This window comes from Egretta garzetta, unplaced genomic scaffold (genome assembly GCF_000687185.1).
Source record: "Egretta garzetta isolate BGI_Z169 unplaced genomic scaffold, ASM68718v1 scaffold448, whole genome shotgun sequence".
NCBI lineage: Eukaryota > Metazoa > Chordata > Aves > Pelecaniformes > Ardeidae > Egretta > Egretta garzetta.
Window position 1 is genome coordinate 1,844,321 of NW_009260497.1, and position 25,875 is coordinate 1,870,195.

The 25,875-nt window shown below is 50.2% G+C and overlaps 1 protein-coding gene across 3 annotated transcripts in view; it reads left to right on the forward strand.

Annotated features, from left to right (window-relative positions):
- Positions 1 to 4,782, forward strand: part of RYK (receptor like tyrosine kinase) — a 51,903-nt gene extending 47,121 nt beyond the window's left edge. For all 3 annotated transcript variants that reach the window (XM_035900039.1, XM_035900040.1, XM_035900038.1), the window contains 2 exons: positions 2,799 to 2,935; positions 3,785 to 4,782. In XM_035900039.1, the coding sequence (XP_035755932.1) occupies positions 2,799 to 2,935; positions 3,785 to 3,896 (249 nt within the window). In that variant the 3' untranslated portion in view covers positions 3,897 to 4,782. The remainder of the gene's footprint in view (positions 1 to 2,798; positions 2,936 to 3,784) is intronic.
- The last annotated feature ends 21,093 nt before the right edge of the window (positions 4,783 to 25,875 follow it).

The window sequence follows — 25,875 nt, forward strand, 5'->3', positions numbered from 1 at the left end:
GCATCTGTCTGGTACAGTGGTCCGGTGTGTACACACTTGGCTTCACTGCAGCCTAAATGTTTTCCTTCATGGGTATTTCTTGGTAGTTTAGCTCTGAGCTTTGGTTGTCCAGACTCCATCCCTGCACACTGATGCATTCTTGCTATACTCCTCGAGTAGCTTTCTCCTGCTTCCACCCTCTCTTTCCTCCCTTAGTGTCTGAGCTTAGTTGGTGCACCCGTGGTGGGCCTTCTACCATCCTTGCTCATCAGAATGGGCTGTTCTTGTGCTTACAGGAGCTTGTCCTTGAAGATCTACCTGTGGTAATTACAGTGCTAATTAATGGTAAACCACTTGCCTTTATCATTTGTGTCTTCCTGCTAAGGGGGTATTTTCTTTAGTAATGATACCAGAATCCCAAAATGGCAGTGGTGGGAAAGGCCCTCCAGAGATCACCCAGTCCAATCCCCCTGCTCAAGCAGTTGAATATCTCCAGAGATGGAGGCTCCACAGCCCCCTTGGGCAGCCTGTGCCAGGGCTTGGTCACCCTCCAAGTCAAGAAGTTCTTCCTCACGTTCAACTGGAACCTCTTCTGCTTCAGTTTGTGCCCATTGCCCCTTGTCCTGGCACTGGGCACCACTGGGAAGAGTCTGGCTCTGTCCTTGTGACATCTACCCTTCAGATATTTGTACGTGTTGATGAGATCCCCTCTCAGCCTTCTCTTCTCCAGGCTAAACAAGCCCAGCTCCCCCAGCCTTTCCTTAACATGGCTACATCCAGAGATTGTAATCTGCATCTTAAAATGTGCGTGTTCAGAAAACTTTTGAAAAGTTCTGGTTGTTTGGGTTTTCTTCTTCCTCAGTGCCCTGGTCTCTGTACTAGTGCTTAAGCCACGTAAGCAAAAAAAAAAAAAAAAAAATAGGAAGGAAGGGAAGGAGTCAGCTCTCTACTTGTTGGAAAGCGTGTGGGGTTTTGTGTTATACCAAACTTGAGGACAGAATGGGAAATAGAAGTCGCCTGTAGAAGCATGTTTTGATGATACTAAAGGGAGTCAATTAAATGTTGATTTCTTCTTTTTTTTTTTTTTTTTTGGTTAAATCTAGAACATGAAAGCGTTCACTGTTTGTGAAGACTGGACTTGGAAATAAAAGCTTATGTAACACTGGCAGCAAAAGGTCAAATTTTCAGGGTGGAGGCACCTCAGTATCGTAACCATTTCGGAAAACTCTGGTGCAATTCAGCTTATAGTCCACACTGTTTTAACACCGAACTACTTTCTGCATTCCATAGGGATAAATGCAACTCAGCTTCTAATACACAGTTCTTAACTGTGCGTACATAGCTATCTGAGTTTTGTACAAAAATGGACAGGTTTTCTGGGTGCAGAAAATGCTGTCTGCCCTAAATATCAGCTTTGCATTTACCCGGATGCTTTTCACAGATACGGTACAATATGGTTTTGTCCGCTTGGTAGGAACAAATAGAGTTATCAATTGCATGTAACTTATAATCAGTGATGAAATCTGTTACAAACAATTTAGGTGGTACCTGTTAAGATGCAGTTGGCCTGTGGTCTGGGCTTGCTTTTTGGAGACGTTTCTTTAAAACAATTTTTGCTGGCTTGAAACATTCCTCGTGTTCCTCCTCTGTCAACAGTTTTATCAGTCAGCCAAAGCGTAGGAAAACAAAACGCGATTCCTGTTGAACTTCAGTTCTGTGGGTTTTCCCTCTGGATGTGAAGCTCTGCATCTCTTTATGCCATTTTTGATGGACTTGGAAATAGCTATATTCTCAGAGGAGTTTTTCTTGGATCACTCTTTATTCTCATGTTCTAGGTGCACCACTGCTTGTCCCTTGGCATTTTTCTGAACTGTAAATAACAAGGATGCCCTCCCCTGCCTTCCCAGACTGCTATTAGGTGCCTGTTCAGAGCGGGGCCGCACCCATGCCCCTGCTGCTCCCCACCTCCGAGCTTCCCATCAGCATCTGCCAACAGCATCCCTTCATTAAGGCTTCGGTCTAGAGGGGCACAGGATTTCTTTTGATTAAAACCAAGAATCTTTCGAGGCTTGCAGAATTCTGCCCCTTTTTAATAAATCATGTTGTAACTTCAGTGAATCATCAGTGTGAAGTATCAGCACCGTCCTGTGGTTTGTCCCTTGATAACAGCTAGGAAATCACTTTATTTGCACTGTGCTTGCACATGAATTATTGATTTGACTGATTTTTTTTCATCATATTAAGCTCCTTTTGGCAAGTGTTGTCAGTGGGATGATGTGTTGAATGCTGATCCGGCTGTCAGGTTTACTTAGAGGAAATCTTCTCATGAGTCCTACTTTTGAGCGCATGTTCAAAATATACAGATGACTTCGATTTTAAAAATTGATGCTTTCATTCAGTTTGCGCTTCTGAAACTTTGCATTTCACAGTCCTTTTCTGGGCAATTTTGTGTAGTGCTTTGAAGAGGTAAAACATAATATAAAATTGTTCATTTTTTCAAAACAGTGAGCTTAGTGGTTAATATTCCTTAGATTTGTTAAGTGTTACGAAATATACTGGAAAAATGCAGTAAATGCATGCTTTTCAGCACTTAAATCTTAGTGCACTAAGATTTTAATTCTAGTTCAGCTTTAACACCTATTCTGTGATTCTTAATTGCCCCTATTCAAGACAAAGCATTGTCATGTTGAACTTGGAGATACAGATAGCATTTATGTAAAGCTTTTTTACTCTGTGTAGTCTTATTCATGACTGATTTGGTGGAAGGAGCTCTCAAAATTCAGCATGCTCTGTTAACTCTGGGCGCTGTTTCTTTTCAGTGGGCCTTTGGAGTAACGCTGTGGGAGTTGATGACTTTAGGACAGACTCCATATGTTGATATCGACCCCTTTGAGATGGCTGCTTATTTAAAGGATGGCTATCGAATAGCTCAGCCAATCAACTGCCCTGATGAACTGTAAGTGGATGTTTTTGGAGAGAGGATAAAATGTCTGTTTTGTGACCAGCACATTAAGCCAGCCTTATCAATGGAAGAGCCAGGTTTGCCTTCCCCTACCAGTTTATTCTGCCTTTTAGGCTAACCGCCATGTAAGTATTTGGCTTCAGTGACCTATGTCAAGGAACTCAGGCTGAAATGAAATGCCTTTTTATGGGTGTTGTTGAGTTTCACTTAATCCTGACTCAACTCTTTTCCTTAGTCTAACACATGGGTGAAACACATGCTGATCAGCAGGGTGGGAGGAGGGAGGCAGAGGGGCCAGGGCTTTTCAGCTTAGTGTTTGGGGGACTGCAGTGTAGGAATCCACTAGATTTTTAAGTAGAGAGCAAGTCCATTCTCTCAGCAAGACTATGGAGAAGTGTTGTGTGTATGGAGTTAAACGACAGTGTTTGAGGCGTTTACTCCCAATCCTGACAGTACAGGAGAATGCAAGCGCACAGGCACTACCCTCTGCCTCACATGTTCTTCCAAATCCCCTTCCTGTAAACCTACCACAGCAACACTTTGAACTATGCTTGTACAATAGTCAAGCAGTTTCCCATATGCTGTGTATTGCTTACTCCTGGATCGCCTCTGACTCGTATCCTAAATCAAACCAGTGCTTCCAGTCACAGCACATTTATTGGTCCTTCCGTGTGTCTGTCTTCTGAAGGAGTTGTTTGGCATCGTATATCAGAAGATAGAGGATTCCTTTTCTCTCTCTGGTCAGCAGGTTTTCTAGTGGCAAATGCTGTATTTCATCTTCGGGTTGGGACGGTGGTTGCCTGGCTTATGTTCTCATGCCTTCCGTTTGTCTTTGCCCTGCAGGTTTGCTGTGATGGCCTGCTGTTGGGCCCTAGATCCTGAAGAAAGACCCAAGTTTCAGCAGCTGGTGCAATGTCTAACTGAATTCCATGCAGCATTGGGAGCCTACGTCTGAAACTGCAGAAGAAGATTGAATTCACTGATTGGGAGAAGGCATGGCATACATCTGCAGCTCCGTGCGTCGCTTGGACTCACACACGTGATGTGTATAAAGCAACACCAAAGGGAGAAAGCACTTCTTCCAAAACACTGTGCCTTAGAATGCTTTAGTAGTCTGAAGTTTTTTTGTAAGACCTCTTGATGTTGAATATTTTCTAGATATCACTTTTGCTAAGTTAAATCAAGACCTTTTTATTTGCCATCAGGATTTTTAAAGTGTAGCGATAGTGAACTTAAACACGAGATTTGGATGGACTTTGCACTCTTACAAACAGACACGTGATTATTTTTTTTTTTTGAAGGGTATACGGAACTGGTAGAAAAGTGAGGGTAGGGGAAATTAATGCATAAGCCACACTGCAGAAGATTTCCCCTGCTTTTTTAAAAACGTTGAAACTGAATCTTTCTGACCAGCTCTAGTGTTTGTACTTGTATGTATCTGGAATAGCTTTTTAGTATCAACTTCTATTTTGAGACAACAGCACATTGTGGTTGGATCCACAAGCGGCATCTTAACTTTTTTTAACCCATTCACGAATGTTTTTTTGGAAAAGCTGGTCTTCAGGAGACAATATCCCCTTTTTAAAGCAGTAAGTGATTATGTAAAAGTGATTCCAGTTTACCTCATACAGAGAGGAGTAAAGGTGGGGTAAAAATGGTGCCCCTCCTTGCAGATAAAGGCTGATGTGATTTTCTTAAGATGGTTTTATGTGCTAAATAGAGGCCTTCAGAGAAGCGCCAAAGCAGCCCTTATGTGGGAGTCTTTCACCTCAGAATTCTGGATCGCAGTTTCTCTTGTTCAAAAAGGTACTGGTTGTTTTTTATGGGCTTTTATGGCCTGAAATGGGCTTAAATATATAAATATATATTTGTAAAGACACTTGCAGAGTAAAGAATGTTTTTCTATTACATCCAATGTGAAAGCTTGGTCCCTCACATTGCCCTGTGTATTGAACATGCAGGTTGGTAGTTGTCGTTGGGCTGGAGTTGGGTTGGTATGAAGAGGAGGAAGATTGCCTCCCCCCCCGCCCCCGGTTATTTTGAGTTGAACATTACTTCAGAGGACTGAATGAGGTATTTCAGGAAAATGTGTGGTGATCCATTGATTCAGCCTCAGTAACTTTCATTTCTATGTATAACAAAGTTATTTGTAGAATAACTTCCAGTTCTCCACATGAATTGTAGATTGCATCCTCTACGTGGTGGCACCAGGAGGCAGGCTGCACTTCAGCATGACAAGTAAGCAATGAAGCTGTGGAGGGGTCTGGAGGCCAAGGCTGCTGGGGAGCATCTGGGGGAGCTGGGGGTGTTCATCCTGGAGAAGAGGAGGCTGAGGGGAGCCCTTATTGCTGCCTACAACTGCCTGAGAGGAGGGGGGAGCCGGGGGGTGGGTCGGTTTCTGCTCCCAGGGAACGGGCGACGGGATAAGGGGAAACAGCCTCAAGTTGTGCTAGGGCAGGTTTAGGTTGCACATCGGGAAATTCCTTCCCCGCAAGGGCTGTCAAGCACTGGAAGGGGCTGCCCAGGGCAGGGGTTGAGTCCTCATCCCTAGGGGTATTTAAAATCCATGCAGAGGAGATGCTTAGGGCCAGGGTTTGGGAGTGGGATGGCAGGGTTAGGGTAACAGTTGGGCTTGATGAGCTTAAAGGGCTTTTCCAACCCAAACAATTCTATGATTCTAATATGAAATGTGAAAAATTGCCTTTTTGTCTCGCACCAACTTCAGTGTAAAGCACCCGTAACCTCAAGTCTTTGTGCAGCTCCATGTTGGGAGCGTTGTCCTGACAAGCTCCGTAGCAACTGTAGCATTTTGGGAGACTTTGGTCTGCAAGTATGAGCAGCTGGGTTTGGCTGTGTTGGGTGGCTGCATTTGGCTGTGTCATGCAGATGTGTAGCTTTTGTTCTTTCCAGAATTCTGAACCTTGCTGAAGAAAATTAATCCTTTCTAATTAGTATCACATGAGGCAGAACTTTGCACAGTCTGTTCTCAGTCTCGCAGGCTGCACCTTTGCATTGCTGAGCTAAGACGGAGCGTCCCTCAAAATGCAGGAGCTTTCCTATCTGTACTTCGGCTAGTGAAGCAGCTAGTCTTGCTTTATCCTAGAAGGAAATTTTCCTGCTGTCTCAAGCTTGGGCACGTTATGATAGCTTTGTTTGCTTGAATTAATTGAAACTGGTTTCATTTGGTTGGCTTTGGAGTCGCTGAGTTTGTTAGGGGTAGCAGTAGGGCTTTGGTTGTGTGGGTTTCTCTGGTCTCCTTCCTTTCCAAGCCAGGAAGACTTCCTGATGTCAGTACTCATTTACACTGACTTGGTTGCTAAAGCTATCTGTGCAGAGTTCTTGGTATCCAGGTTTGTGTTGTGATGAGCTCTACAGAGGTCATAGCTGCAAGATTTACTTGAGGTTGGAAATAAGCCCAGGGTGAAAATATGGATGGTATGGACTTCGCCAGGTAGCCTGCGCCTCACTGAGCGCAGTGTGGTGGTCACATACGAGATGTGTGTCTGGCAAGATGTGCTCACACATGATACGCATCTGAAGCGACATCGAACCACTGCGGCCTTAAGGTGGGTTAGGGATGTACTGCACTTCAGGCTGCTCTGCTCAACAGCATAAGCTGCGGGAATGGTAAAATATGTCAACTTTTCCTTCAGTGGGCTATTTTGCATCTACACTGAGATCTGTGCACATCAGTAGAGGCGGAGAAGTGGTTTAGCATGGCGGTACAAATATCGGTTTTGGAAATAGATACAACTATCAGTTTTGGAAATTCTATTTTCATTTGAACATGTTTCGCCTACAGAGGTTAAAGCTAAGATAGGCTTTTTGCAGATAGCAGAGCTGCTTAGAGTAGATTTTACCCGAAAATGCGAAGAGCTTTTGTGCTGGCATTTTTCTTCACTGCTGTGTATGATATATCTTAGCTCCATGGCCTTTTAGGAAAGGCCTTGAGGAGCAGGTCACTTGAGTAGAAGACTGAAAATGCAGACTGTCTGGAAAGAGGATGTTATCAGTAGCCTCTACTCTTAAAGTACTTAGAAGAGTCTCAGTATTGAAGTTTGGATTGCTCAATACCTGTTACCTCAATAGAAATAAACACCCTCTTACCAAAAGGTCCACTATGGCACCGTGTTTCATCAAGAGCATCTTGATGATAGTCCTCAGGCTTACAAGCTCCAGTGGCAAACTAGGATGGAGACTTCACAGAATCCTACAATGGCAGGGGTTGGAAGGGCCCTCTGGAGATCACCCAGTCCAACCCCCCTGCTCAAGCAGCCTCACCCAGAGCAGGGTGCACAGGACATTGTCCAGGCAGGGGTTGAATATCTCCAGAGATGGAGGCTCCACAGCCCCCCTGGGCAGCCTGTGCCAGGGCTCAGTCACCCTCCAAGTCAAGAAGTTCTTCCTCACGTTCAACTGGAACCTCTCATGCTTCAGTTTGTGCCCATTGCCCCTTGTCCTGGTGCTGGGCACCACTGAGAAGAGTCTGGCTCCGTCCTCGTGGCATTCACCCTTCAGATATTTGTATGTGTTGATGAGATCCCCTCTCAGCCTTCTCTTCTCCAGGCTAAACAAGCCCAGCTCCCTCAGACTTTCCTCATAGGGGAGATGCTCCAGTCCCCTCATCATCTTTGTAGCTCTCCTCTGGACTCTCTCCAGTAGCTCCTCACCCCTCTTGAAGTGGGGAGCCCAGAGCTGGACGCAAACATGACTTACTTTGTGTTGACAAGAGGAGGATGAAAGAAGAGTGGCTGTTCTGGCCATACTAAACATATCAAATAGTCTTTCTCCAATCTTTTTTTCACATGTCTGACTTGGAACAGGAGGTAACAGAATCTGGCAGAGAGGTGCAACCTGTGGACTTGATATGTAGAAAAGATGTTTTGTATTTGGGAGCGCTGGGACATAGGAGCTAATGTAGAAGGGAAGCAGCTGAGAAAACCTTAATCAAATTTCTGGGGAAAATAGCACGGTGGGGGTGGACCCAACCCTCTGGAGCATGATGGCTCCTTGCTGTAGATTCTCTGTAAAATAATGTCACTGGAGACCTCTGCAAGAGCCGTTTCACTTGGAGCACTGATGTCAAAACTGTGTAGGGGGTGTTGTGGAGGCTGGGGAAGCAGCTGTTGGTAACTCTTGATGGGCTTAGAGACAAAAATGAGTAAACCATGTGGGATGAGAGTGGGTTTTGGAAATTATACTGCTCCCATATTAAGGAAAAGCCAAAGGAGAGGCTTCTTAGAGCAGTAGAGCAAATAGTATTGGAAGTGACCTTTGGGAGAGCTCGATGGAGCATGGCTCGTAGGCAAGTCAAGGAGGTAAAAGAACAGAAAGCTGTGGTTACAGGAGAGGGAGAAAATGAGGAAGATTCTGGTTTCTGGGTTTTTTCTTTGGGGGGGCGATGCTGGGCAAAGAAGGCAAGAAGAGCTAAAGGGCAAAAGCTGTTGAGCATTCAGTGCAGGGTGTCATGGGACTCCATGTGTTAGCAGAGGTCAGGGTTGGTTCAGAGGACTTAGGATGGAGCAGGGCTCCAGAGTGAAGGAGGGGATCAAATCACAGAGAGAAAAAACAGTGGTAAGAGAGGAGAGAAGGCTGAGAGCAGATGGTTCATCAACAGTGATGGGTTGAGAGCTGTGGAGGTGCTAAATAAGGAATGTGAAGGGCACCTGGAAAGCAATGGCTGCTCCATGGGCAGTTTGTCCGTGTAACTCAAGAGATGCCTTGGAGGATCAAAGCACTCTTCTCGGCTGTCTTGGCCAGCCTTCGTCTTCAGGTTGTCCTCAGTTTCCCACTGCACCTGCCTCCAGGTTTTCAGGAAAGGGTGAGGCTGGCATGGCAGAAGGTGAAGGCATGGGTGAAGGCATGGCAGAAGGAGGTGCATGTGAAGATGGTGCCATTTGTTTCTACTAGAGGTGACCTTATTTTACTGAAGTTTATTTCATTTTTATTCTTTTTTGCTTGGGTTTGGCACTAAGAATTGGGACCCCACCCCGAAGTGTTTTGTCTGACAGCCTTTGTGCTGGGATTTGTGAGAAGGTTTTCAACTGTTTGTTCTGGAAAGACATGTGCGTGGTGTGCTCGAAACTACGTGCGTGGAAGGGGCTTGAGTCAGCCGGTGCTTTTCAGAAGAAAGTGGAAATATTGCTGAGACTGTGGAATTTGTGTAAGGGTATTAAGTTTTGAGCATTTTTGTGGTATGTGACGGATATGAATCATTTTGAAGAAAAGCAGGATTAAAACAAGAAAAAATGTCCTCTGTGAGAAGAGTGGTATGAGTGCATCAGCCTCATATTGCGTGAGCGTTTTCCTCGCAGGTGAATCTGCGTACTTGGGACCAGGTATAAATTCAGCCGTCTTCTGCAGTTCAGTCCCAAAGCCCCACGGTGCCAGCTTGGAAACGCCTTTCAAAGCAGTCAAATATACACACCAAGCACAAATATAGATGCTGGCGTCAAAAAACCCCTCACTAAACATGAACGAAAGAGAACGTGTGTGAAGGGTGCCCATGCGCGCCTCGCCATAAGCATTCTGGGAAGCCGCCCTCTGTGTGCTCTCTAGCTAAGATGTGGTGTAATTTTTCCACCTTGGCACGTGACTGGGCGTGCAAACAACCTGTGACCCAAGGACTGGGCGTGTTTAAGGCTGTGTTAACTCTGCTTGAGAAATCTCTGTTCGTCAGGTGAAGTCCTCTTGGTGTTGGTGGATTGTTATTGCAGGACACGAGGCCAGCTTTCGATCCCAGCGCAGGGATTTTGGTGAGAAGCCATTGGAAGGAATAAATTGGATTAAAATAAGAAAAAAGGGCAAGCTGCCTACTAGCAGCCTGCTGGGAACTGCTGTGAGTGAGGTTTGATCCAAATAGCTTAGAGTTGTCCGATAAGGAGCCTATCTGGCCGCTGAAACCTGCCGTGCTTCTGCTGGAGGAGTGAGGCTTTTACACCCTTGCACGCCCAGGTTCTTACAACCAGATAAGGATGTCTGTGTTCCCCGTGATGATGCTCGTGGTGATAGCTGCTTCTTCCCTGATGAGGATGGGGAGGATATCTTCTTGCTGGGGTGCCACCTTGTGAATATCGGGTTAAAATGGCATTACGGAGAGAGAGGGTATTTTGTGGGTAGAGGGAACATGGGTTATTCCTGATGTCTCATCTCATTCCTATAAGGAATGGACCTTACCTATCCTATACCTTGCCTTGGAGCAACACTTTGTGTAGTCCTGCTGAGCACTTGCCAAATTGCCTATTTGAGGAAAAGAAGAGGCTTGTTTTACCACCTGGTAGCTCTGTAGCAGAAAGCAAGGTATGATTCAGTGGGTTTGGGGGTCAGTTATTTTGGGGCTGAGTATGCTAGGCTTAGGACTTGACAAGCTTGGTACGTGTTCTCATGTGCTGATGTATCGGTGTCCTGCAGCCCCACCAGAACTGCACTGGCTGAATGCTCCCCTGGTCGCACTGCATCGCATTTGAGCCCTCGGCCATCGCACTTCCCTTGGCTGGAAAAGGCGATCATGTTAGTTTTGCCTCCTTTCTTTCATGGCACAGAAACCATCCTCAGTCACATGAACAAGCATGGCTCGCTAACTTGAGGACCAGCTCTTGCTCCAAGTCCAGGCAGCACATCCCCTTTTCAGGGCTGCAAGGCGGGCAAAGCAGCCAGACCTGTCAGCTTTGCAAAAACTTCTAATCAAAACATTTTTCCTGTTAAGAAACCCAAGAAATCAGCAAAGTTAAATCAAAATAACTACCCCGACCGTATTTCTGATTCAGCCGTTGGCTTCCATGCATCCCTAGGGTAGGAGAGTCTGGATGCATCAAATGTCTATATAGGGTGCCATCGTAAATGAACTACCAAATGTTGCCTCCGAAACAAAGGAGGGCAGATGATGATTATGATGATTATTATTACATTAATTATTTTATTAATTATTTTTAATTATTATTTATTTTTTATTATGATTAAAGGGACTGAGAGGAGACTAAGACCATTGCTCTTGAGCTCTCGTAACAACGCACTAGGATGATGGAAAACCCATTGAAAAATTGGCAAGTAAAACTATTTTCATGCGAGTTCCTCCTCTCCCCAGGCAGGGTGATGCTGGCAGCTCAGAAAATGCCATTTGTAGCCTGTATGGTGGCAGCAACTTGGGTGTGAACCGAGGCCATCCCCATCAAAAAAGACACTCTTGGTGTCACTGTGTCCAACAGAAATCCCAGCTGCTCGTAGCCGCTGTTCTTGCAGGACAAGTTTAAAATTCAGGCAACTCCAGGTCAGTTGCTTTTCCCTCTGATGTTGTTTTAAACGGGGATATCTCAGTCCTATCTGCAGAGACTGCTCATAGTTTTGTTTTGGCAATGTTGGGATATAACAAATAATGCGGGTTCTGGGAAAAGCTGTGAATTCCAGCTCTGCTCAGCATTTGGGCAAAACAATATTATTGTAGGTCAGAGCCAACTTTGGGTTTCTGCGGGGAGTTCTTTCTGCAGGGAGTTCAACGGTTGGACTCAATGATCTTAAAGGTCTTTTCCAACCTAAACGGTTCTGTGATTCCCTGATTCCTGCGCCTCGGGGAGTCTGCAGTGATGTGTGCTTGCCTCCTCTGTACTGAAGCAACTCAGGATGGTGTTGGCTGCTCCCCAGCCTCTCCCTCTCGGCGGTGCCAGTTTTGCAGAACGTCCGACTGCGCTTGCAACTCGTGTCTTGGCTTTTGGGTTGCGATCTCCGAAGACTGTCGGCCAGAAAAGGTGTACTTGGGGGCAACGTCAATACTTCTGCCTTGAAATGGGAGGGCTTCCCTGGGTCAGAACAATCTGCCCTCGTGGTTCATGTCGCAGATCTTGTGACAGGCGCTCACTTAGGCTGTAGCTGACCCCTCTGCTCAGTTGTGACGGTGCCCCCCACCCCCGGTGTGATTTATGGGCCCGCAGAAGAGCTGCTCTGCTTTAATTTGGATTTTAATCCAGCAGTGATGCTGATGGGGCTGTTTTCCACCCTCCCAGCGGGGAAATGCCAGCTCACCTTCTCAGGCGCTTTGATGCTTTCCCTGGAACATCTTTTATTGTTTGGCTTTAGTGAGCAAATTGTATCAACCCTACCCAATTCCCGGTGCAGGTAAACTACTGGATTTACCAGCAGCATAATGAAACTTTTTCTTTTTTTTTTTCTTTTTTTTTTTTTTTTCCCCCCCCGCTCCAATCCTTTCTGTGCATCTCGTGCTCAGTTTCCTGCTAAGGACCAAGCTGACGTTTTCATGGAGCGTTGAAAGGACGCTGAGTCTTCAGGGATAAATTCAAATGCTGTTTCTAAGCCCTGGCTTCAGAGCCCCATGAGCATCACCTTTTCTCCTTGTGTAACGCTCGTGTAATGAGGAGTGCATCTCATCACGAGCAATTATCTGCACTGGAAAGCTTAGGTATGACTCCCAAGCAAGTTAAAAACCCCCACTTTTAACATTAATAATAATCAAAAGCTTAATGACCTTGGTTGTACATGCAGAACTCTAAGTTTTGCTACAAGAAGGGACTTGCAGATACTGTCTCTGAGTGCATGGAAACACATAACTCTTCCAGAGCACCTTTGTTCCTCTGGATAGCGAGAGCCATTCTGGGTGTGTTTCTCTAATCTTGAAATCTGTGAGCTTTAAGGAAAAAAAAAATTAAGTTAGTTAAAGCGATTTTTACATGTATTCTTCATGTGGTGCTTCCGAGTGTGGTACGGACCACATGGCTGGCTGCTGAATCCCCCATTTCTGTCCTTCTGTAGTGGTCACTGAAAGAGCAGAAATCTTTCACGGTTATCCCTTCCTTAAATCTCTGCTTGATTTGGAGAAGAGCAGTTTGAGACTCTGGTGTTCAGCTTTCAGTGGATTAATATCCCATTTCTCAGCATGTCCGCTTAATAGATGCGGAATCCCAGCGGGGAGATCTGGAGCTGTAGGAAGGAGTGGTGGGTGGGAGAGCGTGTTGAGCAGTTGTCCCTCCCAGGAATACATTTCCTCTTTGCAAGCTGTTGATGAAATGCTGTGGAGTTGCAGGAAGCTTAAGTGCTGCGGCTTTTTTTTTTTTTTTAATGTGTTTCTGTGTCCTGGCAAAATTCATTTGGCATTAATTGGCATCAGGCTTGCGTTTACCTCTGGCTTCCTGGAGCAGAAGCTCTTCCTCCCCTTGCTTTGCTGGCTCTGGTGAAGATGTGTCTCCAGCTGACCTGGGTGCAAGGGGAGCCTCAGTGCTCGGACCCTTAGAGCTTAGCAATGGTGTGGAGCAGCGGTGTGGCTCATCCAGTGCCCGGTGCAGACCCCAGGCTCCTTGGTTGTGCTGGGCAAAAGTCCATGGCTGGACCATGCCCAAGGTTGACGTTTGCCTGGTATGTGCAGACCACCTCCTCCGTTGTCATCCTGGCTGTGCTGGCCCAGCAAAAACCCACTGCTTGCTGCTCCTGGCTGAGAAACATCTCCTTTTACTGCCTTAAAAGCCAATTTGGGCTTCTTTTATCTGACGTTGGTGCCTGGCAGGTCTCTGTGGCTCAAAAAACCCAAGGGTTTCCTGGCTCTCCTGTCCCTGTGTGGCCAGGTCGTGGCAGGGACAGAGCCCAGGTGTGGTGAACTGGTGGTCCTGCCTGCGACAGCCCCCCACAGGGTCCATGTGAGCTCTGCAAAGAGCAGGCGGGAAGCTACAAAGCATAAAACTGCCAATTAATGCTTTTTAGCATTTCTTCAAGTCTGCTTTCTTTAAAAATCCTGAGGCCTGGAGTCCTGCAGACTTCTCAAAGTACTACAGCAAGTTTCTAGCCCTGGAGAACCAAAAACTGGAAGGCAAATGGGCTCTGGTAGGGGAGACATCTTAATTTCATCCTGGCATAAAAAGCCTTTAATTAGGGTTTTATCTTTTTCCATGTTAGAGGAAAAATGTTTTCAGGCACGCGTGGAGTAGGTACCGGTAACGCCTAAATCCTTTCGTGTTGCCCAGTTGCTTGGACAGCGCCAGCAGAGGAAATGAGGGAATTGTTGCTGCTCAGTGTTTGACTGCAAAAATACTGTAATCTTTTGATACCATTTGGTGGAGGAAGTGGTTTTAAGTGTTTATTTAATTGCTCTGACCTTTTTTTTTGTGGGGGGTCTTGAGCGTTTCATTTCCCAGTCTCAAGTTTTCATTCCTTCACCATACAAGGTGCTTGGTCAAGTCACCCACTTGGTTCAGGTAGTGTGTCCGTCTGTCATGGCAAAACCCCATGGCCTTTCCAGGAGCTGTAAGGTGCAACTCAGAAGCTGCAGGAGGAGCATCCGTGTGTCTCCTTGCCTCTGGCAGACGGTGCTTGTCCTTGGGGGTTGCGTGTCCTGGGGCTCTCCCCTCAGAGTATTTGGTTGTGGGCATCCCACCCACCCCAGGATTTGCTTCATCAGGAATCTTTAGGGTAAATTATTTAGCAATTGAGCCTTGCAAAGCTGTCAAATGAGCTGTAAATGCTTTTTGCTTGTGTGAGCCCTTGGTTTCCCCCTCCACCCCAAAGAGATCCCAGATTTTCCAAGCCCTTTGGCTGCACTTTGGGGAGGGCAGCAGGCAAGAGCATGGAGATGCCCAAGTCCTTGCATACCTTGTGCTCCCCTGGGGCCCCGCAGGGCACTTTTGCCATGCTGGGCTGCGTCCATGTCCTGCTGTGGAGGGTTTAGTGCCACCAAAGGCACGTGAACTTGCTTGACATCTTCAAAATTTGCTTCCCTTTTGCAGTGCCTGCCATGCCACCGTCCCTCTGGGTGGCATGTGCCAGCCCAGCAGGCTCCAGCCCCGCAAAGCCTCACTGTCTCGCTTGTTTAAACAAAGGCAGGTGGTTAATGTGGTCGGTGAAGGAAGCGCAAGTGGTGCTGGGAGGTCAGCCTAAAGAAAATAAAGGGATGGGAGCTGTCACCCTTACTGAGGTCCTCCAGAAGCAGAACAGCTTGCTCGCCAGCCTGCAACTTGGGCAGAGAGGTCAGAGTGGCTGGCACGCCTCCAGCACCCGCGGGGCAGCCCTACCGTGCCCTGGGGATGGTGCCACGTGCCCTGGCCAAACAAAGCACCACTGCTGTGCCAGCATCTGAGGTAACAGCCAGCAGGAGGGCGACGTGGGGACACAAGAGCTTGCAAGGCTGAAGGCACCTGATTTCTGTGCTCCCCGGACTGTCATGACCAGGAGCAAAGCTTGGCTTACACTACCCTCTCTTAGTGTCCCAGCAGAGGTGTGGGAGCCCCCAGATGTGCCCTGGCTTTGCTTCCTTAATGTCCCCCGGGCTTCCAGCACAGCACTGAGTGTCCTGTCACTGCTGCTGTGTCCAGGACCACTCCATTAGGACTAGAACGGTAACAATGCAGCAGCACCTTCTGTATATCAGGCCCTGGACCATCTTGCACATCTCTTTGTGGCGGGCTGAGAGCTGCGTGCAGTCCCCTACGCTGCAAACGTAACCTGAGAAATCTCCGCCAGAGAGGAGGGGATGGTGGGGACAGTCTGCGGGGAGCCGGCGCGGCAGTCCCTGCTCTGCAGGGAGCTCGGGAAACGTGGCACCCTCCCAGCATGTCTCCAAGCTGCCCAACAGCCCCTGCCGCATAGAGAGGTCATCAGTTTTCCCTCTGGCAGAGAGATGCTCCTGCCCAGAAGCACTGAGAACAGTCAGATCTCTGCTAGAAAGAGCTGGCAGACATTGACGGCATCGCTGGCCACGGGAACGTCCCTGATGCGTCACGGCAGCGTGATCCTGGGGAGGTAGGTAGCACGCGAGATGGGGGCTGAGTGGCCCTCCCCGTGGGAGGGAGATGGGGCTCGCGTGCGCGGGATGGTTTCAATCTGCGCTCAAGGGTAAGGGAGAGCTGGAGAACATCCTCCCCGTTAGAATTGTTTGGCAACCGTTTCTTTTATTTGCTGACAAAGATAAGCATCGCTCGAGCTCAGCAGTGTGGAGACTTTGCTGTGCACTTGGGGTTTCTACAACCACACAGAGGACATCAGTCTGTTGCGCAACTCCTGGGTGAAAACAAACTATTTCTTCCTCTTTCCTTCATCCCTGTCTGTACCATTTAGTGGAAATGCTGATTTTATTTATCCCTTCTCCCCCCTGCCCTGAGTTGGCTTAAGCTTTTACCTGGAAAGCTGTGCCCTTGGAAGAGGAGTGCCCAGTGAAGGCTTGGGCTCTGCATAGCTGCTTCGGAAGAGGTAGCAGTGCTAAGTACTGACCAGAGCTTGAAACGGGTCCACCTCCTGGGACCAGCAGGAAAACTTCAGCCTAGAAGATGGAGGAAAACTTGGGTGAGCACAAAACGCTTGTAGATGTATTTTTTATCTTTTTTTAAAGAAGGCAAACCCAGCGGGGAACACACAAGGGAAGCGCCGAGTTGGAGCAGGGAAAAACTGAGATCGCACCGCAGCTGTGGGGAGGGCTAGGGAGCAGCAAACGCCAGAGCTGAGTGGCACCGGAGTTTGGTGGCTGCCTGCCACCTGCCTGAACCACGCCCCGGGACAGAGCCTGGTGTTTACTGAAGGGCTGTGTCAGGATGGGTCACCTGGCTTTATATAGGGAGGGATTTCCATCCGGGGAGCCACATGGGCACAAAAAGCCCTCTCAGCTGCAGTGGTGACAGTGAAAGGTGATCTCCTGGGGTGCTGAGCACCTTGCGATGACCAAAAGCCCGGCCAGGAGGGCTTTGCACAGTGGCTCTGTGGGCACAGTGGATCTTGCAGCTCTGCCTCGGTGATGGGTTGGCACATTTGCTGTGTCTTCCTTTGAAAAATCTTGCCCTGAGCCTTTGGTAGCAGCTGCTGCTCTTTCCCGCACCAGAGGTGTCACAGTCAGCGGGCTTGGTGGTCCCACATCTTTTTATGCTGTTAACATACCTGTTATGGGGGCCCCTACTTATGGCTCCATTGAGTTTTCTCACTTCTTGTGGCCAATTCTGGCAGCTGCACGTCTTGCCATGCTGTTGACAGTGATGTCCTTACTGTGCAGCTCCTCAGTGGGCATTGGCTACTGGTGGACCAGCACCCCAGAAGATGCGTGCTGCTCCATTGCACCACTTCTGTGGCTGGAGGAGGAGCTGGCAGCTGTATCTGTGTCAGCAGCTCCGCTCCTCTGCTGTTGTCCTCTCCCCACCCCTGGCTTTGGTGATGGCCGGCAGCCCTGGTGATGCTACTGCAGTGCTGGCTGTTGACTCATGGCATTGTCCACCCTTGTTGCCATCCCACCTCCTGGGGAAGACCTGATGGGGACAGATTGGTTCTGACACAGTAATGGTGGTGGGACTGAGGCCCCAGGAGAGGAACAGCACAGCACCAGGCAGTTAGAGAAGCTGGGGTTGACTACGGATGCTTCAAGCTGGTTGTCTCAGCAAAGCCCTTGGGACGTTCGTGGCATAGGTTGGAAATGTCTTGACTGAGAAGGACAGGACAAAAACACCCCCATGGTGTCACAACTGCTATCCTAATGATCTGTAAAACAATCCCGTTGGAGCCCTTTCCACAGGGAGGGTGGTGACGGCCATGGTGGGAGACTGGGGTTGGCAGAGGTTTGGCCACGTGCCTGCCTGTGTGTGCCAAGGTGCCACAGGCCACTGTGTGTTGGGGTGACAAAGGCAGCCTGACCTATGGGTGCACGGCAGAGCTCCTTGCAAGGCAACCTGGATGTGAGTTGCTCCAGCACCATCTCCGCTGAATGTTGACCCTTGCAAAGCACGATTCTCCATGAAGGGTCTGCCAGAATGGGTTGAAGAGTGCAAATTCAGGGTTTTTTTGGGGTTTTGTTTTGTTTTGTTTTCTTCTTGGTGGGGGTGATGTGAAGCACTTGAAGTGTCTCATCAGCCATGGACAGATGTGGTCGTGGTTGTCCAGACTCTGGGTTGCTTGTTCCATCTGAGCCTCTCTGGTCAGCCCTTTCTTCTTGAGTGGTTGCCTTCAGCACCGCCCCTCCTAACATGAGTTGTGCTGGATGCCCTTGCTTGATGAAAATAGAACAATGACCTCAAGGGTTTTCCTTTGAGAGTGTCTTAAGGGAGAACAAATGGGAAGGACTTGAGCAGGCCATCTGCTCCCCTCCCATCCGGCTGTGCTGGGCTAGGCCCTGTGATAACGTTGGGTGAAGGGCAAAATGTGCCAGGAGGTTTGGCTTGAAGGGCGTGAGAAGGTGCAGCATGCAGGGTAGGGGCCTCTCCAGTCCCACCAGACCAGGGAAAGGCCTTGGTGAGCAGAAGTCAACAGAGCCCATGAGAAAACGCTGTCCCTCCCAAGCCTGCTGCCCCTGGAGCAGCTCCTGTCTTCTGCTCTCAGTGGACATCCTGAAGCCCACCCTGGCTGAGCTGGGCTGTAGGGCAGGGAATCCAGCAAAGGTGGCCAGTTTGGATGGAGCCTGATCTCTCCGGCCTTGTCCTGGTCCCTGGAGCTGCGGTAGGCAAGCCTGGGAGAGCGGTGCATCCTCTGAGACCCACAGATCAGCTGAGTCAATTTGTGGAGAGCAGCGAGCCAACGACTTCTGGCTCCTCCAAGCTGTGGGCGTCGGTAAACCCCGGGGCGAGGGCGCTGTGGGGTTCGGGGCTGCTGCTTTTGAAGGGCATGTCCTGCTTCCGAAGAGCTTGGGGGTCTTTGGGGAAGGATGCTCTGGGGTTTGGTCCAGCTGAGAGCTGCTATGGGCTCTGCCCCGCCTTGGGGAAGCGTGGGCCAGCCTGCGTCACTCTACAGTGTCACAGTCATTAGTGGCAGGACCTCATCAAAGGGTGTTCCCGTGGGTAGCTTGAGTTACAGGAGCCCAGCCCAGCGCAAGCAAGGAGACGCGGCAGCCTGGTTCTCCTGGAGGTTCCCAGCCCGGTGCAGAGGGAGGGGGCAGGCAGTGGGCACTGGCTGTCCCATGTCCACAATTGTGCTGTCCTCCTGTCCCCAGGCAGGTTTCTATCTCACCTGGGTGAGCCAGGTCCTTTCTTTGTGCGCCTGGCAAGACGCAGCTGGTCGGCAGGCTCCTGCCGCTGGAGCAGGAGCACCTCCTGTGCTGCAGACACACCAAGCTGGGAGATCTTCCCAGCAAGCAGGGCACAAGCCCAGCAAGATTCGCAGTTCATGCTGGAACCGTCAAATCCTTGCATGTTCGTATCTCTGGGCGTTGTAGATGGTATTTGTTTAACCTCAGGTGCCCTCCTGGGTTTGCTTGGTTGGTGAGAAGTTAAGGTTGGGAGGAAGGCTAGTGCTCTGCTCTCCAGTTTGGCTTCAGCTTTGGTTATGGGGGCGTTTCTGCCTGTCTTCTGTCCCAGCCACCAAGGTCTCCCAAGCCCAGCCTGGGAGCCAAGTGGTGAGGAAGGGAGTTACCAAAGGCAGAGCTGGGTGACCCCTGTGTTTGTGGTTCTCCTGCCTGTGTTTTGGCAAAAGCCGGGTCCAGGCAGCCCTGCCGGCAGCGGGGCTCTTTGTGCCAGCGGTGGGAACAGGAGGGTTAGTGTGCATAGCAGGACCTGTGGGATGGTCAAACATGGTGACTGGGAGTAGCTCCCATCCCATTTTCAAGGCTCCAAGCTGCTCCCCAAAGTCGATGCCAGCCCGGCCACATCCTGCGCCTTCCCTGCTGCCCAGGCTCTTGTCACGGGTTGGGACTGCAGGTCCTGCAGACATGCCTCTGCCCGGGGAGAAGCTCTGGTCCAGACCCCCAGGGCTGAACCTCTTGAGGTCTGGCTGGAGCGAGGACTTGGCTTGAGCTGAGCCGCACTCCTGCAAGAGGCAGCTTGTCATCACCCCTGTCCTTGCACTGGGCAGAACAGGGAGGGATCGCGCCCCGGGCCTGTTCCCAGCACCGTGCATCTCTTGGCACGCAGGCTAACCTTTTACGTGAGCTCGAGCCACGAGCAGCCAGCACCAGGCTCTGCCTCTTCCCAGCCCTGTGCAGGGCAAGGGTGCCCTCACCCCAGGGGGGTCCCGCTGGGCGTGCATGGGGGGACCGCTGAGTCCCATCGTCTGCCTGGGCACGACTTGGCGACCCCGCCAGGGATCAGGTTAGGTCTTGTGTCCAGGTGCAGGCAGCCTGGTTGATGCAATGTGCTTGTTCCTGCTCGGCAGGGAATGTTGCTCACCTGCCCGGGGAGGCACACACACTCGCGTGGCTTGGCACTGTCTGCTGATCTTTAATCTCCATTCTTTGACAGCTGGTGCTGCGCTGACGTCAATCCCATGGCTCAGGGGGCTTTTTGGGGAGGAATAGGCAAGTCTCCGCATATGCCTGCTTGCAGGCTTAGCAGAAAAACATTGTGCTGAAGCCATACAGGGAGAGAGGGGAGGGGGAGGAGGAGGAGAAGAAGAAGAAGAAAGGAAGTGTTGGGGGGGAAAATGTCACCTTATACATTCCCTTGCTGGGAAGCGCTGCTCAAATCCCCTTCCCTGCCCGTGCTGAGGGTCTGTATGTGCCCCATAAGCTCCTCACCTGCCTTACTGATACCTCCCCTATCTCCTCCAGCCAGCTGAGACCACTGCCGTTGGCTGCTGGGTGTTGTCTCCACCACTGGGTGACTGCTGCTCCCCTTTCCTTCTCATCTCAAGGCTTAGGGTAGAGGTGCGGTTTTGTCCCTTCCTTTATTGTAGATCATTAAAGAAGCTGTTCAGCCCTGTCCGGATTGGGCCAGCTCTGGGACATCACTGTCCTGCCTCAAGGGACCATTTCAGGATGCTCCCTGGAAACCGTGCCCAGGTCACTTTTGGCGTTGGCCAACTTACCCTCAGCTCTGCTGCTTTTCTCCTGGAGAAGTAAGTTATGGGAGCAACGCCCTGGCCTCCTGCAGACTGATTCTTCCTCCACGCGTCGGCAGATGTAAAGGGTGATCCTCATTGTGCCCGCTGCTCTGGGGAAGGCTGAGCATCCGCTGTTGCTGCTTGCACGAATGGTCCAGGTCCAGCTCCTACGTGTCTGACTTGCGAAGCCTGGCTTAGCTTTGGAGCCTGGAAAAGGCTCTCTGGGGAGCCTTGGCGTGGAGACCACGGCTTCCAGGCTGAGCCGCTGGCGCTTCTGCTTCCACTTGTGACCTTAACAACACATCCTGATGGCAATTGTTCTCCGAGCTGGAAATCCTGTCCGCTCTGCTGCGGGACTTGTGCTCCCAAGCAGCTTGAGGTCTTTGGTCAATGCAGTCAACCCTTCCCGCAAGGGAAATGACTCTCACCCTGCTGCTTGGTGGCAGCCACCTCTTTGGCATAAGCTGCTCCACTCCCTGGGCTTGGCTGCTCAGCAGGACTGGCTTTAATGTCCTTTGCTTTTTTTTTTTTAATGAAAAATATTTAACTGGGGAGTGAGGAGACAAAAGAAGAGGAAGCCAGGAGTTACCATAAGTAGCTTTGAAGGGATTTTTTTTTTTTTTTTTTCCTTTCCTGGCTTAGAAAGCAACTTGGTGGAAACTGTCCTGAAGCTCAACCTGGGTTGGTCATACCTAGGAAGGGGAAACCCTGAAAGCCATTTCGGGTCCGTGCATGAAAGCTTATGTCCAGGAGGGTCAAAGGACTCTAAATCTGCTGCTTTGACTTCTAAAGCTAAATGGTTTTCTTTTCTTTCGCCCCTCACCCCAGGAGAGTGCAAAAGCCTCTAAGTAGCCACTGGAGCAACTTAATGTCTTGGCTTTGGTTGCCTTTTTATTATGTTTGCACCACTGGCATTGGTCTTGTGTTCTTCCTGACCGCATATTTTTGAGGCATTGGAAACTGAAAGTTGGATGATATCCACCAGGCAAGAGCTTCAGCAAAGCGTTTGAGTTTTCAGATCTCCGGGGAAACACATTGACTAGTCCGTGGTCTGGAGGAGGGGAAATAACGGAGGTTGTGCCATGGCGAGTTTTTTCTGGAGCAAGCTGGATTCCTTGGTGGGATTAGTCAAATACCGTGATTCAGCCCTCCCCCAACAAATGAGGCATCCAGAAGTATGTGGGGAGTTTCTCTTGCTTGAAATTCTGGTCCGGAGGGTATGGTTTGGGCCGTACTGCTCAAGTTTTGATTCATAGGCATAAAAACTGCACTTGATTGCCAAAAGAAACCCCCTCCTCTGATCACTTTTCTTAAAGCAGGGAGACATTAAGAAAAACAGCGTGTGAGTTCATAGCCCTAAGAAAAGACAGCATGAGCCCATGGCATCCTCTTGTGTATCACATTATCTTCTTGCCCAAGCCCTCTGCGTCACCTGGCACCCCAGGGGGCAGTGGCAAACATGGTATTTTCTCACTAATACTTGGATTTTTGTTAAATGGTTTGCTGAGGCTGGGTTTGTGTCTCTTGCTCCCTGCCCACAAACAAGCAGCAAGTTGGTGGTTCCAGGTGCATTCTTCTTGTGGGTACACAAGGTGTGGGGTAGCCCAGCAGGATGAGTCCTGGACATGTTGTAGGAGGAAGAACAGATGTTCCCAGAGGACCCGTTTCCAAACCGACAAGGGCATTGTGCCCGCTCTGGGGCTGCGGCCAGGGTGACAATGCTGCGCATAGGGCACGTTCCAGCTGCCCAGCCTAGGCTTTGGAGACAGTGACCCTTCAGAGAGCAGTTTGATGAATATTGTGGTGTAATTAACAAATTGGAAGAAACTACCACAAGCGTGCCAGAAGCTTCCCTAGGAGCTAAACTGGGAGGACTTATGGGAAGTTATGTGCACACCTTTAGCAAGACAAGGCTGGAGAGGAGAGGTGATGTTTTGTTCAGAAATATTAATAAAAGGTGTTGCTTGCTGTTCTGCTGATGCTGGTATTGGTAAGGCTGTGATTTTTATCTACAACTCCCAAGATTTGAATTCACCTGAAGCGTTGGGGAAGCTGGTAGGGGAATGGAGCAATCGCACTGAAAAGACACGGCTGGCCTCGTGGTGCAGGAGGGAAGGGTGAGAATGGGATCAGATAGGTGTTCCCAAAAACACGCAAGTGATCGGTTCATTTGGCTTTTGGGGTTTTTTTACATTCCTTTTTCCTGGACTTCAGGGCCGAGCTCATGGTATTTGCGTGCTTCATCTTGGCATGGCAATGACAGGTAGCACCTCTTTTCCTGGCTGCACCCTCTGTGTTACCCACAGGGGAACTGTAGGTGATCAGCCCAGGTCCTCCTGCCTCTCCCACCACGTCCCACGCTCCTTTCCAAGGTGCTCCCTTCACAGATGCCCAGGGGCCATGGTGCTCTTACCCGCTCTCTCCCCAGCTCCAACGCTGCTGCGATCGCCTCTTACTCCATGAGCTTGTGCTGTTTTCCCTTGAATCCCTGTGAGCCCCGCTGTCCATTCAGAAGCGGGATCGGTGCTTCGGCTTTTCTTTTTATCTTGTCTTTTAAACCCTGCCTTGAATGCAGCAGGGGGTAAGTTGCTGCTGGTGCAGCCAGGTTTGCAGAGGTGGTGGGGGTCCTGGACTGTTCCCTCTCCATAACACCTCCCGGCCTGGGTTTAGGCTGAGCCTACACCTTCCCCAGGAGGGCTGCCAGTCTTGGCTTGGTGATCGCACAGGAGGGAGAATTCGCCCTCCCCTTGCTGGTGACAACGGTTAATCACATCCACTGTTGAGTAGTGGGGTCTTACCAGGATTTTGCTTTCCCTCCAAGTCACAGTGGCAGATGCCACCTCCCTGGTGGCCAGGGACAGGTGGTCCCAACCCCCTCTTTGAAACACTGGCTGCCCCAAATCTCTCACAGATGCCCTCAGCTCTGCTTGCAACGGAGCTCCCATCGCTTCGCTGGCCCACGGAGCCAGGGGGCGTCTGGCTGAGAGTGGGTGGGATTTGGGATGCCAGCAGGGAGGGTGCTTGCTAGGGCAGGCGAGCAGCCAGGCCTTGCAATATGTGGTGGCTGGCCAAGCCCCACCTGCCTGGGAAGAAGCCGCCTCAGTGGCTCTGCAGCTGGTGCTTCTGATGGAGGACCTGCAGCAAGGACCTGGTTCATGTGGCTTGGGAGGGGATGCTGTGCTGGGCGTGCGGGGAGGAGCTGGCTCCCTGTTTGTAAAACCAGTCCTGTTTAGGAGAGATTGTTCTGAACAGATGAGGTGTGGTGGGAAAATATGTTCTGCTTTGTCAGCTGCTAACAAATGCCCACCTGGCTGGAGAGCAGCTCGGTGGGAAGGGCCCTGGGGGTCCTGGTGGCCAGGAAGCTCAGTAGGAGTAAGCAGGGTGCTGCTGTGGCCAAGAAGGCCAACAGGGTGCTGGGGGGGCATCAAGGGCATCACCAGCAGGGATAAAGGAGTCGTCATCCCACTCTGCTCAGCACTGGACAGGCTACCCCTGGAATCCTGTATACAGTTCTGATCCCTGCTGTACAAAAAAGCTGTGGGCAGGCTGGAGGGGGCCTAGAGCACCAAGGTGCTCCCAGGGCTGTTCTTGGGAAGATTCCCATTGGACATGAGAGGGAAACTTTTCCCCATGAGAACAGTCACCCATTGGAATAATCTCCCCAGGGGAGGGGTTGACTCTGCCACGTTGGACACTTTGAAGCTTTAGCTGGACAGGGTGCTGGGCCATCTTGTCTAGGCTGGGCTCTTGCCTAGAAAGGTTGGACCAGATGATGCTTGAGGTCCCTTCCAACCTAGGATTCTGTGACTCACTTGGCCATGGGGGCCAGGACCCACAGATTGACCAGGTGCCTTTGGCAGATCTCCATTGGGAATAAGATGTCCGTTTTGCTTAAGGTCTGCTTAGAGCCCAGTGGTGGGCAGAGGTGATGGACAGACCCCCGGGGGGGTTGGCTTGGCTGTTCCCTCAGGAGCTCCCTTGCCTTTCAAGGATACAGCAGCCAGTCTGGGGAAGGGACTGAAAACCTTTGACTGTCAGATGGAAGCTGTTGGTTTTTGTAGCAGTCTTAGAAACCTGATTATTTTTTCACTTTCACCCAGTTTTAACAGGGCTTTGTCAGAAGCAAGCCAGGGTGAAAATCTTGCCAAAGCTCATCCAGTGCAGATATCAACAATTCGGGTGGCTGGAAGTCCTTGGATCTGTAATTAGGGAGAGCAACCGGAGGAGGGAAGGAGGCAATGCACCAGGCTTCTTGGCTCCTTCCCCCTGCAGGCACGCTTTGCTTTTTTCGCTCCAAGCGAGGGTTGAGGAAGACAAAGCTTTGCATGTGCAGGGCTGAGAACAGGCAAGGAGGAAACCACAGGGCATCGGCCATGGTTTGAGTGGTTTCTGTGGCCCAGAGAGGGTGGGTTTGAGCCTGGGGGTGAGATCAGGTGGGCAGGAGGTGGCTGTGGCTGCAAGGACAGTGGGATGTGGTGCAGGTGGCCTTGGAGGGAAGGGGACTGTTGCAGCTGGAGACCCCTGGAGAAGGTGGGGCTGCAGCAGATCCTGCCCCAGACCAGCCACAGGTATTGGAACAGTGGCAAATTTGCACTTCTTTTGATTTAAAAGTGGTGTGTTTTCCATGGAAGGTGGACTGTGAAAAGCCTGAGATCTGAGAATCCGTGGGTTTCAGCTCTGCTGCCGGTCACCCTGGTCCTGGGGTCTTGCTGGGCAAAGCCTGCCTGAGGTCAGGTTGCTCTCCGCTGCGCTCTGCCTGTGCGCTCCAGCAGTTCTGCCACATGCAATTCCTGTTTTCCACATTATTTCAGCTCTGGAAAGAGCACGGCCTTTCTGCTCATGGCTTCCTCTGTTTTGGGCAGCCCTGGAGCGTGCATGGGCGGCTTCCCCTCTCCTCTGCCAGAGCTGCCAGGCTTGCCAGCACCAACCCCACCACACCACGCTAGCCCTTCCCATCCGGACCATGGGAAGTGGTTGTCAAGAGATCCCTTTACATGACTTGCAAAGGGCTTGGGGATAATTCAGCTCCTCAACACTGAGCAGGTGACCGGAGGGAAGAGATGGAAAAGCATCCCAAGGAGAGGGAGGTGAGGAGGATCTTCCTGTTGTTTGCTGCCTGGAGCACCGGTCACACGCTGCATGTCTGCTCCCAAGCATCTTGGGAGCAGATCCACTGCAGGATAGCGGAGGAGGAGAATTGTGTATATAAACACAGATTCACT